The sequence below is a fragment of the Gastrolobium bilobum genome, unplaced genomic scaffold (assembly GCF_033153095.1).
Source record: "Gastrolobium bilobum isolate Gb01-03AN ecotype WA unplaced genomic scaffold, APGP_CSIRO_Gbil_v1 utg6530, whole genome shotgun sequence".
Classification (NCBI taxonomy): domain Eukaryota; kingdom Viridiplantae; phylum Streptophyta; class Magnoliopsida; order Fabales; family Fabaceae; genus Gastrolobium; species Gastrolobium bilobum.
The window spans coordinates 141413-162690 of record NW_026896603.1 but is presented as its reverse complement, the minus strand read 5'-3'; the positions used below and the strand labels follow the sequence as shown (position 1 = coordinate 162690).

Sequence of the window (21278 nt, the reverse complement as noted above, 5' to 3'; positions counted from 1 at the left end):
TTCATGACCTTTGATATGAATATTCTATAATCATACTACTAATAGTGTGTTGAATTGTAGAATACATCCAAGGGGGAGTGTAACGCTTGGCCGCTTCAAGAATTAACGACTATCCCCACATACTAACACGAGACTTTTCAGTGTGCTTTTTCCTCACTCGCACACTTCTCGGAAAAACCTTCCCGGAGGTCACCCATCCCAGAATTGCTCCAAGTCAAGCACGTTTAACTATGGAGTTCTTCCATTCCGGGCTACCGAAAAGAAGATGCATCTTGTTAGTATAGGTAGTACCAATTAATTCTTATAAGCTATCCCAAACTGTGCAGTCTCATACTTGCACAGTCTTTGGAATCCCTCTTTTTCGGGTGTCGATTCGATTCATTCATGCATGTAACCCCTCGCTGGAAGCTTGTCAAGAGCCGCTCCTTATCTCCTTATCCGTGCTTCTTTGCACCGGCGATCACTCCCCGCCCTCGTCAGCGCTCAGGATGTTACATGCCCACTAGCTTCCTTCCGCCTGGTTCGTCCTTGAACCACACCGTACTGGAAGAGAGGCCTTGCTCTGATACCACTTGTAGCGCCTGGCCGCTTCAAGAATCAACGACTATCCCCACATACTAACACAAGATTTTTCAGTGTGCTTTTTCCTCACTCGCACACTTCCTGGGAGGTCACCCATCCCAGAATTGCTCCAAGTCAAGCATGCTTAACTATGGAGTTTTTCCATTTCGGGATACCGAAAAGAAGATGCATCTTGTTAGCATAGGTAGTACCAATTAATTCTTATAAGCTATCCCAAACTGTGCAGTCTCATACTTGCACAGTCTTTGGAATCCCTCTCTTTCGGGTGTCAATTCGATTCATTCATGCATGTAACCCCTCGCTGGAAGCCTATCAGGAGCCGCTCCTTGTCCGTACCTCTTTGCACCGGCGATCACTCCCTGTCCTCGTCAGCGCTCGGGATGTTACAGGGAGTATTGTAAAATATTATTGATGACTTTTCACATGGATTATGGATGACCTTTCACATGGTTCATAACATGTGACTCTTTATTTTTGATGACTTTTGATGTATTTTATAACCATCACACTAATAGTGTGTTGAATTGAATACATCAAAGGAGAATGTTGTAAAATAATTATTTTCCTAGTTATGTTTAGAGTCCTATATAAGGGATATATCTTAGAAGGAAAATGTGGTACTTGGTGAAAAAGTGGTACTTGTTAAAATTATTGAGATGAGATAATTTGTGTTAGAGCAATCACTTATTCACAGTTCCATGAAATATATACAACAAACGGTACACATAGTTAAAGTGTATCGTATGAAAATATATGAATACAACAAGGAAAAATTCAAAATCAGAGTTAGACACTGTGTCTTTAAGACAATATTGCCCTCTTTATGGTGCCCAAGATTCGTGGACAAATATTCCTAGGATAGAACATATTACCTTTATTCTTGTGGCGGCATTTCCACATTGAATAGCTTCATCAAAATCAACCTATGCATAAACAATAGCACTAAAAAAATGCAAATGCAAAGAAAAAACTCTACTTAAAAATCCAATTGTTTACCTATTTATAGAAAATATAGGGTCACGACTGAAAAGACACTCATTCAAGGATGAAACAACACATCCGTTAGGATAAGCAACACATACGGTTAAGGCTATGCATGGGTCAGGTCGGGTCAGGTTTTTGTGCCGACTCGATCCAACTTGGTTTATAGGTCAAGTATTTTGACCCAACCCGATTTAATTTTTTTTTGAACTGATTCAAAACTGGATAAAATCTGACCTGACTAGGTTTCAAAATTGGGTCAAATCTGACCTGACCCATTTTTGACTTGGTTTCAAAACTTGTTTTTTATTTGATTTTGTTATAGTTATTGATTTAATTTTTAAACTCAAGTAATTTAATTATTTATTTGTTTTAAAATATATAAATTATATAATAAATTTGATATTTGTTGAATAAATACCAATTCTTCAAAAAAAAGTGCTAATATTACTATTCCATGGTACTAATCAGTGTCATGGGAAGCTCATTATAACTCATAATTGATATTTTCTATTAGCAATTATCATGATTTTATTGGATCACTAAAAAGCTCCAAATTGATGATAAATTAAAAAAAAATCCAAACATAAAATTATCCCATAAAATATCAGCGTAAGGATTCCATTTACTCAATCTAAGAAATTAAAATTAACAGATATTTACGAACAATTTCTGTAGTATGACTAACTCTTATTTAATCAACACTAGTGTCTACAATCTATCCCATTTCTTGACTACCCCATGGAATCTTGGAGGCTTATAGCACATAAAATCTTCAAGTAGACAGAAAAACTATTATCCTTTCACATGTTGTATCAAAATCAAAGCTTGTGAATTTGTAACCCCTTCTGGATTCAAAGTCACTGGATCAGAGATATATTTTCACATTGATCTCCAATCACTCATATGACATGATCCAATTTCTCTCTCTACCATATTTGTGATAGTACTACTAAAATTTAGAACACAAAAGTTACCTTGGCTCGTATTCCAACACCTCATCAAGCTTGTTTCCATTCTTATCGAGAGAAGAGAGAACCTAAGCCCCAGCCTTACGGTGATTTTTTTGGTTTTCTTTCTTTTTTCACAAAATTGGTCTAGGTTAAGTTTTGGATCAATGGGTCAATTATTAAAACAAGTCAAGTATAAAATTGACTCAAATATAAATGGTTCAATATTTAAATCAGTTCAAAAAAAATAGGTATTTATGGGTTAGATCAAGGTCAGATCAAGAGCAGGGCAACTGAACCAGTTTTTTTGCACAACAGTACTTTTTAACCTGCCACGTGAGGTAATGACTGGTAGCGAATTACGTTCACCTATGATTTCGTGACACGTGGCTACATTCCATACCAAATTCGCTACCACTAGTAACGAACTTCGTCTAGTCAGCTTTTTTCTGCGAAAATATGCCACGTGTCACAAAATTATTGACGAACGTAATTTGCTACCAGTCGTAGCGAATTACATCGCGTGGCAGTTTGATAAAAAATATTTTTCACATGACATTTGAATAAAATTTTGCCAAACAATAGCATTTTGGTCGATGTTGCTATAATATATAACATGACTAGATAAGACATCACTTCCCTTCGTTGGAAACAATCTGGACGGTTCATTGCCTCTGTGAGTGAAGATGAGGCACATTATTGGAATGCAACTATACATATAGGGAGTGTTTGTTTCAGGAGTTTTGTGGATATTCCCAGGGAAGTGATTCTGACTTTATCATTTCTCCACGTTTGGTTCACGATATCATGATTTTTGCCCATGAATATCAGTTGCATAGCTATCAATAATTGCACGTAAAAAAGGAAGAAAAGAGATGTTCCTGAATCCAACAAATCACGTGGAATTGCATCTAAAAATCGGATAAGTCAACATGGTACAAAACAGTGACAATATTACCCCTCAATACAGTGGGACAATTGGTTGTATAAAGGATTATTTTTAAAAGGATAATTTTGTAATTTCAGTAAGTTTTTCCATCAATATTTTATATTCAAACTAAGCACACATTCAGGAATTTTACTCAATTTTCTTGATAAAATTTTATCCAACCAAACAACCTTTTTAGAACTTTCCTATCTAACGCATTTTCCCTATAAATTCTTAGTAATTACATTTCCCTAATAAAAGATAATTTCACATGAACCAAACACCCTGTAGTCATTTACTGTCCCACAATCTTCTATGCATTGCAAAAATGGGAGATTTGTGTTGTGCACATTTCATTCTCAATATCCTGACATCATCATAATTGGTGGCAGTAAGGTAAATAAAATGAAATGACTATATAGAAAATCTGATTTCGCCTGGTCTACTAACAAAAAAAGAAAATAAAATGAATATGCAGTTTCTAGGTGTAAATTTTTGTGACATTTGTAGTATTGGATCGTTATATTGTATAGTTGAATATGCAAGTTATTGGGCTGAGTCTTCAAATGGAAAGTATGCCTACTACCAAAAGGATATAAAGCTAGTCGAATAAACCGTGAATAATTTAAAAAAAAAAAAATTGGACTATTCAAAATAATTTAATTTGAAACCAATAAATTCACAACAAAAGTAGATAATTTTTCAAGGGAAAAGATTCGTTTACAAATTTTTTTAAATTCTTTTTACAAATTACACTATGTTCTCCCGGGAGAACATAGTGAAACCAGTGTTTTCCTGAAAGAACATAGTATAATTTATAAACAAAAAAATTTGTAAATATAACCTGCCCCTATTTTTCAAATGTATGTTTTCTTGAGGAATCCAATTGATATCAAATTGGTAAGTTAGCCGATGCAAAAATTAGGCCAAATTAAACCAGTTGTATAATTAGGTAAGATTAGGCTCATTATACTTAAGCTCGTACGAGGTTTTCGTTTATTCAATATTCTTTTATTTAGAAAATTATACTGATCTTTCTGATTTATTATTTATAAAAACTAAGGATTGTCAATAATCAATGTAATCATTCCTAACCTATTTAATCACAGGCTTGTGCTGGTCAAGGGACAAGCTCAGTGGTTTAACTGAACGGTTGAAGCCAAGTCATGTAACTATGCTACCATGACCATAATGACAGTTTGCATGTTTGGTTCAACGTTTCCAAGTGTCAAACCTGGGTTTCAAGCTCACTGGTTTAACTTACCGGTTGAAGCCAAGTCATCTCACTAGTGTTTCTCTTTTGTTGTCTCAAAACATAAATTAAATTTCTCTTTGCCCGTGAATGTGTTCTAACTCTTTTTTAATATTTCTCTTCATGACCAAACATTCCTAAATTAGTTCAAGATGTGCACAAGTATATGTTATTATCCTGTGATTTTGTTTTATATTATCAAAGTTTAAAAATTTGTCATGTAATAATAAAAAAAAAAACCTTTATAAAATATAAAAACTAGATAATAGGAAGAAAAGGAAAGTAAATTATTTTACATACTAAAATTTTCATATTTTTCTTGTAAGACTAGCTGTGACCGAGTCACTTAACTGAACTGTAACCTATTTGCACTTCCAAAGTAACCAAAAAAAATTAAAAATTAGAAAACAACTATATTTAAATGAATAAAAATTAAATGTTATCCTCATTTTTTATTTAACTCATTTCCACTTGAATGAAGATTGAAACACACATAATAATTGGGATGAAGAGACAGAGAGCTGGAATCACATGGACTTGTCTTTGAATCTTGCTGTCTCCTCCTCTATGCCATCACAATCAAAATCCCAATCAACATCTACATCATCATCATCATCTCCATCTTCTTCACCATTCCATCATCCCACACATTAACACTCCATTTCTCTCTCCCTTCCCCCATGGATGACCATAACCATAAGGTACTTTCTCAGGATTTTTATTCCCCCCCTTTTAGGAAGTTCATTGAATTGCTTAGTTGTTTCGGTGCTGAGAAAGTCGAGTGACACAGGAAGAAAAGAAACAAAGTTCAGATAAGGGAGAGTACAAAGGCTTGTAATTTTGGTTATTTGAGAGGATAAAGCTAGTGAGAGTTATATGGGGTGTTGAATTTTTGTTTCCCCAACCCTTTTTTCCCCCCTTCCTCAAGTGGCTAAGGGACCTTTAGGGGTTTGTCGTTGGGGATAATTCGATTCCTTAGTTGAAGATTTTGGTTTTTGAGCTTAGAAAATAAGACACCTTCAGCTCAGTTTCGTGTTGATCTGTGGTTTTTTCTTTTTCCATAAGTTCTGAACTAGGTTTTGTGTAATCGGAAAGGCTTTTATGATTTGGAGTTTATTTTTTATGATCTTTTGCTTCTTGTTATCTTCTAAATCATGATTAATTTCTATGTAGCCTGTTACATTGGTTGCTGATTAATTTATTAATATTCAATTTTGTTTTACTGTGATGCTGGCTGATGTTGTTTTGATGTTTTAGTGATTTAGTAAGTTGTGTTCCCTTGAGTTCTTACTTTCAACAATTGCAGTTGACTTTTGTGCTATGAGCTTAACGCAGTGCAGCTATAGTTCTTGTCTTCAACCTTTTTACCAGCTTCTCTAGGCCAGCCAATGTCATCCTTATGCTGTCTACCTAGTACCTACCATTTCTTTTTTCTTTAAACGTGATTTGGTTAGCAGTGTGTATCCTGTTGGTCCTTCTTTACTAAATGTGTTACTATATTTGATATGTCTGCAAATTTGTTAACTAAATTTTTCCAACTTTACCTTCCCTGTGATTGTGACACCAAATCATTTTCAACTGCCTTGCAAAAACATTTGAAATTCCAGTATTCCTTATACCTGGTTCATAATTGTGACAATTTGACAGGAGATGTCTGCTTCTGTTGTCAATGGGAATGATTCCCTCACTGGTCACATCATATCCACTACAATTGGAGGAAAAAATGGGGAGCCCAAACAGGTATTGGCTTTGTAAAACCCATTTTCCCTATATTTCAACAGTTATGAAGTTTTTTTTTTTTTTTTTACGATTTTGAGTTGTTATGGATTCAGATGATTTCACTGACCAGGTTGAACCTTGGATTGAAACTTTAATATCTTTGTTATGATGATTATCGTAGACTATAAGTTACATGGCAGAATGTGTTGTGGGGACTGGGTCATTTGGAATTGTTTTCCAGGTATGCCCATACTAGATTAATAGCTGTTACCATCTCCATATATTTTGCCACGTGCTGATAATTTTTCCTCTTAGGCAAAATGCTTGGAAACTGGGGAGGCAGTGGCCATTAAGAAGGTTTTACAGGACAGAAGATATAAGAATCGTGAGCTGCATCTAATGCGCATGATGGATCATCCAAATGTGATCTCTCTGAAGCATTGTTTCTTTTCCACCACAAGTACAGATGAACTTTTTCTTAATTTGGTGATGGAATATGTTCCAGAGTCTTTGTATCGAGTCTTGAAGTTCTACAGTAATGCTAATCAAAGAGTGCCACTTATTTATGTAAAACTTTATATGTACCAGGTATGCCTCAGACTTTCTGGTGATTTGAAAAGGTTCTGTTGTTTCTTTTCACTTCCTGATACAGGTCTGTGGTGCACATACAGATTTTCAGGGGGCTGGCTTATATCCACACTGTCCCTGGAGTTTCCCACAGAGATTTGAAGCCTCAAAATATACTGGTTTGCTTATATATGCTTACTGAATGGTCATTATTAGTAGGAATTCTTTCTAAAAAGTAGGAACTATTTCCTGCTCTGATGCCATTTTGTGTGTTCTCCAGGTTGACCCTCTTACACACCAGGTTAAGATATGTGACTTTGGAAGTGCAAAAGTGCTGGTATGTTGACGTTATTCTATATTAATACACTAACTATATATTTTTCCTTCTTTTTCTGTGCATCATTATCATTATATTTAATAAGTCAGCATAGGTACTCCTTTAATTATCTTAGAATATCAACCAAGTATTATCAATTGTCATTCCTTTTGAGTCTTGAGTCTTGACAGTTTGGATGACGATGGTTTAATTTTTATGTAGTGTATTGTAATGCTGTTCATTTGATGCATTTTCAGTTAATGGACATAAACTGTAAATTTTTGTCTGCATGATCTCTGATATGATGAATAAAGTTCTCCTTTTTGGTTTACAGTTTTACTCTGATTTATGTTGTGTCTTTTGGAGGGTAGAGAATATTGTATGACAATTCATAATTTTCCATTAATATTATCTAAGTTACAAGTCCTTACTGGATGGAATCTGAGAGCTGGGAAAGATGTGTTATTATGCGACTGTTCACTGCATTTAGTCATGTCTTTATACTGTAGTTGGATGAAATGCTCTGATGGCAACGACAAATGATTTTGGACTATGTTTAGGTCTGCTTACACCACCTCATTTGATTGTGCTCTTAGTCCTCAGATCATCTCTAATGTTAGTGTAGTGCTGTGCTTAACCGCAAATAGTGTGGAGCTTGATGTATTATGTACATTTTATTTTTCCAACATTTTATCTTGTCACATTGTAATTTTTATGTAGTTTTGTTTTGGCCTTTTGGGTAAACCAGCCAGTTTTATTTTTGATATATATTTTTGTTTTGATCTTTTGGGTAATCCATCCATTTTTTGGTATTTTGGAGGTTTATGTTATGCATGATTTATATGCATTTAGCTTATGTTGTCATGAGCTTGCGACTCCTTTCAAAATACCCAGGATCATATTTTTCCCTGAGTTTTTCCAAGTGGGTGTTTCTTTGTTTAACTGGGATATTTATGTAATCAGGTCAAAGGTGAAGCTAATATATCATATATATGTTCACGTTTCTATCGGGCTCCAGAACTGATATTTGGTGCCACTGAGTACACTACTTCAATTGATATTTGGTCAGCTGGCTGTGTCCTTGCTGAACTGCTTTTGGGCCAGGTTCATGTCATTGCTTTTGTTTTTTTAATTGTCATTACATACATAACAGAAAAATGATGCAAATAGTCTTTTAATTAAAAATTATCTACTGCCTACGTGTCATCTGACACACACAATGGAACTTTTGTAGCCATTATTTCCTGGTGAAAATGCAGTGGACCAGCTTGTAGAGATAATCAAGGTGCAATTGGTGTTATGACATATTAGGTTTCTAAGATGGTACAATTCTTGTCATAAGAAGTCAGCTCTATAAACTTCTGTATTGCAGGTTCTTGGAACACCCACACGGGAGGAAGTCCGGTGTATGAATCCAAGCTACAATGACTTCAGGTTTCCACAGATCAAAGCACACCCATGGCACAAGGTTTGCATTTTTAGCTCTCTTCTGCCGCATGGTTTTTCAGGTTATCAAAGTTGTGTATATAGAAAAGAATCCTGGACATTCTAAACATTACAAATTTTGAGTGTAGATATTCCACAAAAAAATGCCTCCAGAAGCAATTGATCTTGCTTCCCGGTTGCTGCAGTACTCCCCAAGTCTTCGTTGTACTGCGGTTAGTGTGATTGCTGCAATTGTGATTTATTTCTCTGTATGCAAATCAGTTAGTCTTTCTCAATATACACCAGTCTCTATTATGAATCTGATCAATTACTGGATGATATATCGCATAGTAGTTTGAGGTGGATTTATTCTTGTTATGCAGCTAGAAGCATGTGCACACCCATTCTTTGATGAACTCCGTGCACCCAATGCTTGCTTGCCAAATGGTCGTCCATTTCCACCTCTATTCAACTTTAAACAAGAGGTGAGTGTGCCAGTGTCAACTTCTTAGCAATGCAATGAAGGCTAGAAAAATCTAAATGAACTGGGATACATTTTTATGAACAAGGTTCAAGATCAAACATCCTACCTAAACAAAATTGATGTACAACTTCATTATGAATATATACCCATGCTGTAGTAGTTATTAAGTTCCTTGTTTTACATGTTTATATTTCCTGTTTACAGTTATCTGGAGCATCTCCAGAGCTTGTTAATAAGTTGATACCTGAGCATGTGAAGCGGCAGATAGGGCTACAATATGCCCATTTGGCAGGAACATGAGGTTAAGCTCCAGGCATAGTGTATTCTAGTTAATAATTTAACAGGGGTACCATGCTTGGGTTCTGGATTGCTGCAGTTGATCCATCACTTCAGTCAGCATATGCCTTCTAAATCTCTCTTGTTTCCCCATGCCAATAGCTTCTCCCTTCCATGTTTATAGTAAATGTCTAACTCTAGTGTGGTTGGCCTGGATTGGTAACAATGCTTTTGTCAAGGGAAAACTAAAGCCTTACCTGGAAGGAGAGTCCCAGATAGAGGATGGATCTTGATGGTGGACAATGTTGGTTGTTGGGTTTGGCTTCCTCACCTCACCATGTCAATATGTGACTGACTCGCCAATCGCCATGTAGCAAACAAGTTCCTTGTGAAATGTAATAATGTATGTTTCTCTTCAAACACCCATTTTATTTTATGGATTCTTTAATATTTCATCTGTTGTATTGGGGGGGTTTATGCAAAGATTTCTTCTCCGTACTCCCCTGCACCATGTATTCTGAACTTGAGCTTGTGGACGTGATTAATCATTTTGTTTTTCGGTAGCATTGAAGATGATCAATGTTGAAGATTTTTTGTTTAAGCTTGTTATAACCATAAGAAGTCGCTTGATTAATTACGTAAGAAATAATAAAGATTATTACATCATAAACCTGTAAAAATATCTTTACGTACCACTTCAAATGATTATATAAATTATATTTGATATTTTCCGTTACTGAAGTAGATATCTGAATTGCACACCCGGTTGTTGTTTTGTCCATATATATATATTCTTCGAATGGAAATATAATTTCAGGGGAACTGATGAGTAAGGACTGGTAAAAGAAATATTTCTTATATGATAAACTAAAATTTTTACATCGCCACAATTTTTTTAAAAAATAATATGATCAAAGAGATAATATTAATAAAGTGCAATGCCTCTCATTACATTATAGCTTATGTTTTCAAGCATAGTGGTAATAATTTTATCAATGTCTAGGTGGTCTGTTATTAGATTCATAGAGAGCAACTTAAAGGAATTATCATCTATTAGCATTCGCAAGGTTAATAACATATCATACACGTCACCTATAAAAAAATTAAAAATAAATAAATAAAAGCATAACTTCTAAGTTCTAAGAGATCGTTTCACCATGAAAAATCACGAAACAAATCCGAATCAAACTAATTCATAGGCGATTGCTGTTAAGAAATGGAATATAATATTCAATTTTGTGATACCTATTTTTTCAATTAATTAGAAGGAAGGAATTTCAACTTATGTTCATCTTTTATTCCAATTTAATTTTAGGTGATTAGACTCATGAAACTTTATGTTATTTTGCCCAGCTCTTAGCTTCTAGAATATGTCCAAACTAAATTAGCCTTCATTTATAGTTTCATTGGAACTATGATTATCCTATGTTTCTTTTTTATTCTTCACCTATTTTCTTGTTCTGATTATCCGAATACCATACACAAAGGAGTCGAATACCTCCTGTTTCAGTGAAGTATCTGAATATTCCTCGAAAAATATTTGAATCCTTACCCATGACATATCTCCATTTAATAATATCTATAATATTAAACCATGGTAGACTATGCATAATCAGAAGTATTGTAAATAATACTAACATTGAGTTAGAATGTGGTAGTGTAGTAAGAAAATAACAACCTAACATATGATCTTAAATGTATTATTTTCATCATAAATTCTCAATTTCTTGTTAAAAGTGCTTCACCTTGATCATTTGCTTTGGTTGCATAGCTGCTTGGTCACATCACACAAGCATGGAAGCACCAAAGTAGCTCCTCCTCATGTTGGATTTTGGGTCTAAATCCCATAAGTTATAATAAGAAGTTTGGTAGTGAAAATACGTGTTTTTTTATCGACAAACAGATATATCTTTTCATTCTAAAGGATGTGTTGTTTCATTCTAACGGACATGTTGTTTCATCCTTGAATGAGTGTCTTTTCGTGTTGAACGAATGTGTCTTTTCGTGTTCAACGGATGTGTTGTTTCGTCGTCGAATAGGTGCCTTTTGAAACGTGACCTTACGTTTTCTATATATAGACCCTGACCCCTTCAGAAAATATTATTCAATTTTCTGCACTGTTACTCTGCCGGATTTTTTCCTTCATCCGGTTATGCATACTTCATTCTATTTTTCCGGTGTAATTCCTCTGGCAATTGTTGTGTTCGTTTGGGCTGTTGACTGATAGTGTCACCACTCTTCAGACGAAATCCGTTCTATCCTGGGAGACAAGTGTCCAGCAACCTTTGGCAGGGGCAAATTGTCTTAAGGAGACACGTTCTGTGGGCTCGGATTTAATTCTTCATACTGCTTGCATTCATCTGTCTGTTCCATTATACTGACACCAAGTAAGTCTGTTCTAATTCTTCTTAATCGCATTGTGTATGATATTTCTGATCATTATTATCTGATTTGTTCTATGCATAGGTTCAAAGCTCTTAGTGATTTAATATCAGTCACTATCTCTAATAACACCTCATTCTATAAATATAAAAGACACTAGTCGTTAATTACTGATTTGAGATTTGGAATCCTTGTTGGGTACACTACCACGTTTTGCCCAATAAACACGCAGAAGAATCTTCCTCAACAATCCTAAACTATTTTCAAGAAAAGACTCCAAATGCAATATCATAACATATCCAAATTCAAAGTGAGTAGGACAGAAGCTAAAGATGAAGTCAATGAATGATTTCGGTTCCATAATTCCATAGAGAAATAAAGCAAATTCCGTTTTGCCCGGCAAGTTTTAGGTTTCAACTTTCAAATCTCAAGCCAATAATAGCTGGAAACGAAGACGACCTATCCACACTTATCAACTTCCACGTAGGTCCCATTTCGGCGTAATTAAGGAACAACGAGTTTGAAGCTATTTATGTATTGAATTATCTCCTGATTCACGCATTCAATCTGTTTGGGAACCACTGGTCAATCTACATGCACTTTGAAGCTGAATATCCATGTATCTTGGCTATAACAAGGGTCTTTTATTAGTTAAAACAGAAAATAAAATTTTAGATTTTTTTTTAAACTATACAGGCTCTAAACAATTAAACTTAGTTGGAAATGGGTTTCTGCGGTTGCATTAAATAGTTTTTTTTAAAAAAATTATTCTTCCAATTTTCATTAGTATTTCAAACAATAAAACATTGGATATTCATTTTTTCCCCATATTTATTCTCTCAAAATCACCGAATTCCGAAATGTCATTTATTTTGGTCAAACTCAAATATTGATATAGTCTTAGCAAGTTATAGATTTGAATTATTCATAATTTAGAGTCTCGTCAAATATTATATAAATAATATTATTTACACTATTGATTGAATTATTACATTTTCATGGGGAGATCAAAACCTCAATACAATTCTCCTAAGAAGAAAAAAAGAAAGAAACAAAGTATACTCGCAAGGAAAAGCAAGAATACATTACGGACCTCACTCATAAATTGTGGAATATTGATTTGTCAAAAAAAGTGGGCCAGTGAAAATATATGTAAAAGATTTTATTTTTCTCATATAATAGAAAAAAAATTATTTTATATTATACAAATATATAAAGTGGGAATCATCAATTTAAAAAGAAAAAAAAAGAAACAAATTTTTTTATATAAATATAGGGGTTTGATTTTTTTCATGTTGCATGAGAATATTCTCATGTTCTGACTCAACTAGTGGTAGGCCCCACATTTATTAAAAAAAAAGTTTTGCATGCAAATCAAAGAATCACAACATAAGAATTCAATTCTCATGCAACATAAAAAAATATTTTTCCATAAATATAACATAAAAAATAAATTTCATGTGATATGAAAGTATAATTTTCTAGAGGAATGATATTGTAACAACCAAGTTATGTTACTACCAATCAATCTCACGGTTAGATGGATTATGTTTATCCAACAGTTATATTTATTTCCATTTATGTATGGTTGATTCCCCATATTTGAAGTGAAAGCATTAAATATGTGAAATCATAACCATACAAAGGTGAAAATAAATATAAAATATTAAATTTGAGAAATCATGACCATACAAAGATGAAAATAAATATAACCGTTAAATCAATATAATCGATCTAACAGTGAGATTGATTGGTAGTAACATTAATAGTAACATAACTGGATTGTTACAATATCCTTCCCTGATTTTCTAATATAAAATTTTTGTATATCGGCACTGAAATAAAAAAGGATAGAAACTACTAGCTCGAGTTTACTGTCCAATCATGCATCATGCCGACAATCAACGTCGTCAGGTTCTTGATCTCGTTGAAGAACCAATTGGATTATCTTAATCAATTTCTAGATATGTATGTCTTTGTAAAGAAAGAGTTGATAGAAAATGTGTATACGATTATTCCGTTTAAAGGGGAACCAGTAGTTAAAAGCTCATGATTATGACAATTAGATTTTTCCTACACATTTTTTGTCTTTTCATTCTACGTGGCCTCTGTATAACAAAAACTCATAAAGCTTTACTTGAAGTTGATGAACTCTGTGTTTAATGTGATAATACAATGTTTATATTTAAATAGAGTATATTACAAGATATGGGACTAGTAAAAACAATAACTAAAAATATATATACATTCTAATATTTTAACACTTCCCCTTATATTGGTGTATATATATATTATGGATAATATTTTTCTTATATTATATAAGAAAAAAATTATCTCCTACTCTTATATTTTTAAATAGGTCCCATAAAAATTATTTTCTTTCATCTCCAACTATTTTTCATCTCCTATTTATTATTTGTGCAAAAAATAATATTTTTCTATATAATATAAAAAAAAGTATTACCCATATATCATATGCCTGAAGCTTGCTACATATATAATATACTCAAAATTTGATGAAAATATTTACAAGCTAATTATTAATTGACGAATATTATCTCAATTTATCCTAACTAATTTTTCTCGGATGAAGTGATAGATAATTTTGATATGCTTGGTCCTTCTTAGAAATTTATGGCATTGTTAACCACATTAGTTGGTTAGGTAAGTGTAAGATAAGTGGGATTCTCTGTATGCTACTATAATACTATAATAGTGACTAATTAAATAATCACTTAACTTAAAGTGCACATCTTTTCAACCACTTTCCTAGACACCAATAATATAAATTAACTTTATCTTTAATTTCACTTGTCAAGAATCAAGAGTACATACAAAAAAACACAAATAATTGTGGCACATAAGATTTTATATGAAAAATCCAAATAGAAAAAAAACCATTGATAAGAGCTCTCAAAAATCCACTAAAAATATATGAAGTATTTTTAAAATTATATCTTTGAGAAAATAATTTTACTATTAATTTCTCTAACTCTTTCATTTTATAAATGCTCTAATATGAACTTTCTCTCTAAAGCATTTGTTTTGCTTTTCTTGGTATATTTAGAACTTGCTCAAGCACCTTGTATATGGCAACATTCCATTTAATGTGAAAGCTAATACCCACCATAGTAATAATTTTTTTCCATGTGAAAAACATACTACCTACCATGTGCCTAATTGTAACAAATCAATTTTATAGGTTGTTGTTCACATTGATGTAGTTTTTCAATTAATTATTTTAACCAAATAAACTCATAAATTGCAACTCCCATTATTCGATACTCAGCCTCTACACTTAATCTGGTTACCACGGTTTACTTCTTACTCTTCTAAGAAATTAAATTTCTCTCAAAGAGGACATAATAGCCTGAAGGGAAACATCTATCTGAAGGAGAAGCTGGCCAATTAGCATCTAAGTAGCCACAAAACTCAATATGCCCTTACCTTAAATAATAAGCATTTTTCTAGTGCTCATTTGATGTATTGGAGAATCCTTACAATTACATTACAATGAGAAACAAGGAATTGACTAACAACACTAATTGCAAATTATTTGGTTTGAAATAACAAAGCTTATTAAAATATTTGGTTTAAAATTGAATCAACAAGTACTATTTCATATACTATTCAATCCCAACTCAATAACTGCTAGTGATGATAATATCATTAAATAGATTAAAAGATAGATGTATCAATCGAAAGAACTACGTTGATAAAAGCAACGAAGATGACAGGAGGAGTGATCGGTTGCAGCAAGGTGGCCGAAGGGATGTGACACCGGGAAATGGTTGCTGCCTTGCTGGTGAGATTCATTGCTTGGAAGATAGGTTGTTGGTATGTAATACAACCCATAAACCCCAATGAAGATATGAGCAGCCCAAGTCCAACTTCAGATGATTCACAAGCTTCACACAACTCAAATGCAGTAGCTAACTCGACGTCAGATGGTAGTTGTATATGGCCAACTAACCACAACAGAATGAAAGAAAGCTGTTAGAGTAGTTTCTGTTTATAACTGATTTAGTTATTCATTTTTTGTAGTTATTCTTATTAGCTATTCTTTAATAGTTGTGTATATATACATAAGAACGTGAATTGTATCGGTACACTTGTAACAATTCTTTTTATCAAGAAACAGTAGCAATTCATGAATTCTCTGAGCATCAAGATGGTATCAGAGCTTCAATGACTCTGATATCCGCTTCAAAAAAAATTTTGATTTCTTCTTCATCCTCTTATCTTTTTGTTCATGGCTAATCAAGAGCAACTTCCAACCTTTCTCACCAATCCATCTCATCCATTTTTTTGCACTCAAATGAAAATCCAGCCCAAGTTCTTGTTAATCCAATTCTGAATGGCCGCAATTATCACTCATGGGCTCGAGCTTTCTCTATGGCATTGCGATTGAAGAACAAGTTGAATTTTATTGTTGATGATGCAATTATTCCAGAAGAAGATGATCCTGAATTCCAAGCTTGGGAACGTTGTAATACAATGGTTTAGGGGTGGATTCATAGATCCATCTCACAAACTATCACACAGTCGATACTTTGGATTGAAAAAGCCTCAGATGCGTGGAAAGATCTTCGCGACAGATTCTCCCAATCAGATAAGTTTCGAATCTCTGATTTACTAGAAAAATGTATAAAATGAAACAAGGTGACAAAACAGTTTCAGAATATTTCACTCATCTCAAAACTCTATGGGATGAGTTAGATAATCTGGAACCTCTGCCTAATCCAATAGTCCCTTGTAATTGTGGTGCAATACTTCAAATTTGACTATACCGCGAGCAAGATCGCACAATAAGATTTTTACGTGGATTGAATGATCAATTTGGTCAAGTTCGATAACAGATTATGATGATGGAACCAATGCCTACTGTTGTAAAATCTTTCTCTTTAGTTACTCATCAAGAACGTTAGTTTCTTTCTGAAGATAACCGCAATAGTTCAATTAATAATCATGCTTTAGCAGCTTTCAATGATCAAGGAAATTTTCGAAGAGGAAATTATGAAAATGCTCATGGTGGTCGTTCATTCAGGGGAGGACGTGGATAAATGGAAGAAACTCTAATTCTGGAAAATTGTGTACACATTGCAACCGTACCAATCATACCATTGAAACATGTTATCTTCTCCATGGCTTTCCACCAGGCTACAAAAGAAACTCAGTCAATAATGTTTCCACTAATGAGGAATCATTTCATGATCAAACTCCTACAATAAACATGATTTAAGATCAATACAAGAAAATCTTGAATTTGCTGCAAAAATCCCCTGTTGCAGAAACCAGCTCATCCATGCATACTGCTAATGCAATTCTTGCTTCTAATTCCATTACTAAAAATCAAAATCCAGGTATCAACATGACTGAATGGATCATCGACACAGGTGCTACCGATCATATTACACTCCTTATCTCACAATTTTCATCTTTTCATAAAATTCAACCTATTTCCATTTCATTACCAAATGGAATCACAGTTACTGCATCTATAATTGGCACAATTCACATTAATTGCACACTTATCCTCCCCAATGTGTTGTATGTGCCAGAATTTCATGTTAACCTTCTTTCTGTATCCAAACTTTTAAACTCAAATCCTTACAAACTTGTCTTTGATAAATTCCATTTTTTTATTCAACAGAGAATTTCAAATTACTAGACGACGATTGGTATTGTTGAGTTATGTGGAGGACTGTATGTGGTAAAAGGTGAAGGAATAGTGATCAAAACACATCAGAACATGTCATCAGCTGCTATCTTTAGAAATAAATGTAATAGCTCACAGAATAAAGTTTCAGAAGATGCATCTTTGTTATGGCATCTACGAATAAGCCATGTTTCAAAGAGAATTTCTCAATCCATGTCCTTTCAATTTCCATTTGTACCTTCATCTCATATTAAACCTTGTGATGTCTGCCATATGGCCAAGCAAAGAAAGTTGTCCTTTCCTTTAAGTGAAAATAAAAGCAGTATGATGTTTGAGCTACTACATGCTGATATATGAGGTCCTTATTCTACCACTCTCATCAATGGTCATAGATATTTTTTGACATTGGTGGACGATTATTCAAGATTCACGTGGATTTTTTTGATGAAATGCAAATCTGAAACACGAAAACAGCTTCAAGCTTTTGTTCAGTTTGTACAAAATCATTTCAACGTAAAGGTCAAGACCTTGCGAACAGATAATGGCCCAGAATTCTTTATGACAGAATTTTATTCTTTAAAAGGGATAGTCCATCAATGAGTTGTGTAGAAATCCCACAACAGAATCGTAGAGTTGAACGAAAGCATCAACATATAATGAATGTGGCACATGCTCTTTCATTCCAATCTCATCTCCTAAATACCTTATGGCCCTATGCTGTTATTCATGCAGTACACTTGATTAACAGATTATGCACACCTACCCTCAACAACAACTCACCTTACACAATATTTTTTGGTCAACCACCATCCCTTTCACACCTTCGAGTGTTTGGATGCTTAGCTTATGCATCAACACTTACAGCCAACAGAAATAAATTTTCACCAAGAGCATGAAAATCTGTACTATTGGGCCATTGTGAAGCAATCAAAGGTTATTTACTTTATGACTTAGCCTCCAATAAGATTTTTATTTCTCGTCATGTTATATTTCATGAAACTCACTTTCCTTTTGCCTCCACATATCATCCATACTCAAATGACCCACAAACATCCAATCTATCTCAACAATTCATACCAGATCCCAACCAAACCATTGATTTCACAAATGATCATTTGCCATCCAATTTACAAACTTTACAACCAGTTACTCAGCCCAAAGAAATACCCAACAGCCCAAGTCCTTCAAAACAGCCCAAGCCCAACCTGATCATCATATCCATAATCCTCAATAGAGTATCATCAATGATCAAGTTCCACAACATGCTCCTCGAAGATCATCACGCCTACGTTCAACTCCTACATATCTGATTGATCACCACTGCAGCTTATTCACTACTCACAGTTCTCAATCACGTCCAGGTATACTTGATAATTCTTCTGTTAATCACCCTCTTTCAGCTGTTGTATCTTATTCCTCATATACCCCACCGTACAAATTTTTTTGCCTTAACATCACAACACACACAGAACCATGCTCTTTTTCCCAAGCTGTTAAATCACAAGAATGGAAGCATGCCATGGATGCTGAACTAAATGCATTAGCTAAAAATGACACCTGGACTATTGTTGATCTTCCACAAAACAAGATTCCAATCGAATGCAAATGGATTTATAAGATAAAATACCGTTCTAATGGAGAAATTGAAAGATACAAAGCCAGACTTGTAGCCAAAGGCTTTACCCAACAAGAAGGAGTTTACATCTTCGATACATTCTCTCCGTTGGAAAAACTCACCTCTAATAGATTTCTCCTTGTTGTGGCAGCTGCTAAAGGATGAATTCTTGAACAACTTAATGTAGACAATGCCTTTCTTCACGATGACTTCACTGAAGAAGTTTACATGGCTATACCTCAAGGTTTGCAAGTCTCCAAAACTAATTAAGCCTGTCGATTGAATAAGTCCCTATATGGACTGAAACAAGTAAGTCGATAATGGTACAACAAGCTATCCGTTGCTCTTATCTCACTTGGCTATGTGCAAGGTCAAGCAGACCACTCTATGTTCATGTGACAAACAGATTCTTTCTTTACTGTACTTCTTGTATATGTGGATGATGTTGTCCTATCAGGAAACTCTCCATCTGAAATTGCTCGAGTTAAGGCATTTCTACATGATAAGTTTCGAATAAAGGACCTTGGTCCCCTTCGTTACTTCCTAGGACTTGAAGTATCACGAACTTCTCACGGCATTCACCTCAATCAGCGCAAATATGCGTGATAACTCATATTTTATTACACTTATTTGTTATTCTTGATTAGTATTTTTAGGATTTATTTGAATAAAATAATGATGTTTTGAGTTAATTTATATTTTTAGTTTTTGATTGGGTTTAATTTATTTTCGTCAGAATTTTTCAGCTTTATGTTACTTCTGTATTTTGGCCATATCTTGGTCCACAGTTGTTGGATTGACTCCGTTCTTGTTGGGTTTTTCAGATAACACAGAGGGCTACAATTCTTATGAAGAGCTCGAAGCCCAATTCGGATTAGAAGCTAGTCGATTTCTTGCGCCAAGTCGGACACGTTTTGCTGAAGTTTTATTTTATTTTATTTATTTTATTTCGTATTTTAGACATATGGGCCGGTCAGAACTAAACCCTAACCCTCTTTGGGTAGGGATATATGACGGCAAAGTAGTAAACATTGGATTCATTCTGTAATTTTCGAAATTGAGGATCAAAGTATTTTCTCTGAAGCGTTCGTCGCGTTCTTCATCTTTTTCTTCTTCTTCTTTTTATTTTAATCATGTTTACCTTATCCATGTGAGGCTAAGAACCTTTTAATCAACCTAAGGGTAACGGATTCCATGGATTGGTCTTGAGGGTCTGCGCTTTATTTTAAATCAGTCTTGTTTTCCTTCCCAACTCAGATTGATATCGTGCGATCGTGGATATTCAATCTGAGGTTCGCGATTGCGATTATGGAAAGGGATTAATCATCAGATTTGATGATTAGGTTGATTGACCCTATGACCTTAAATCAAGCGGGCTGATACTCTGCGATTGTATGAGTAGAAGCACCGTATTTGATCAAATGCTAAGCGATCGCTTAGAGAGGGTTATCAATTGGAAATAAAGATTCTGATTCGATTGACAAATCAATCACGATTCTGATATCTTCTTATACGAAGAAAGACATCTATGGAACCCAAACCTTAGGTTGGTTAATTTTAATTACGAATTTTAAATCCAATTTCATATTCTGCCTTTTAAATTATTCAACCAAAATTCAAAAAAACCCCTTTTAATTTCTGTTTTGATAAACGATTTTTACCCAAGCAATTTTCTTGAGAGAGACGACTTAGGGTTTCCACTCTACTACAAATTTTTTGAACCCTAATAAAAATAAAATTTAATTTGCGCGAGTTCGACAGCTCGTGTCAATGCGCTCGAAATTCTTTCTGATATGGGTATGCTTGCTACCAAACCTTGCAATACTCCAATGGAAGCTTCTTCACATTTAAGTCGCACCAATGGAACTCAGATGTCAGACCCTTTATCTTATCGTCGTTTAGTGGGAAGATTGTTGTACTTAACCACTACTCGACCTGATTTGAGCTTTGTTGTTCAGCAACTCAGTCAATTTGTGTCATGTCCCTTGGAGTTCATCATCAAGTCGCTCTTCGTGTTCTTCGATACATCAAGGGTGCTCCTGCATCTGGTTTTTTCTTTTCTTCCAATACTGACATCCATGCCAAGGCTTTTGCAGACTCAGATTGGGCCTGTTTCCCAGATACTCGTAGATCTATATCTGG

At 34.2% G+C, this 21278-nt stretch overlaps 1 protein-coding gene across 3 annotated transcripts; it reads left to right on the top strand.

The window, feature by feature from the left end:
• Positions 1-5179: 5179 nt before the first annotated feature.
• On the top strand, positions 5180-10038 carry LOC133300844 (shaggy-related protein kinase eta-like). 3 transcript variants are annotated; one of them, XM_061500428.1, is made up of 12 exons: positions 5180-5394; positions 6341-6433; positions 6594-6653; positions 6728-7000; positions 7084-7158; positions 7260-7316; positions 8259-8399; positions 8530-8580; positions 8668-8763; positions 8870-8953; positions 9104-9205; positions 9409-10038. In XM_061500428.1, the coding sequence occupies exons 1-12, from the start codon at positions 5374-5376 to the stop codon at positions 9502-9504; spliced, it is 1149 nt and encodes a 382-aa protein (XP_061356412.1). In that variant the 5' UTR covers positions 5180-5373; the 3' UTR covers positions 9505-10038. The 3 variants fall into 3 exon arrangements, with proteins under 3 accessions (XP_061356412.1, XP_061356414.1, XP_061356413.1); XM_061500430.1 differs by lacking the exon at positions 5180-5394 and having other exon boundaries at positions 6332-6433; positions 9104-9211; positions 9454-10038; XM_061500429.1 differs by lacking the exon at positions 5180-5394 and having other exon boundaries at positions 6543-6653.
• The last annotated feature ends 11240 nt before the right edge of the window (positions 10039-21278 follow it).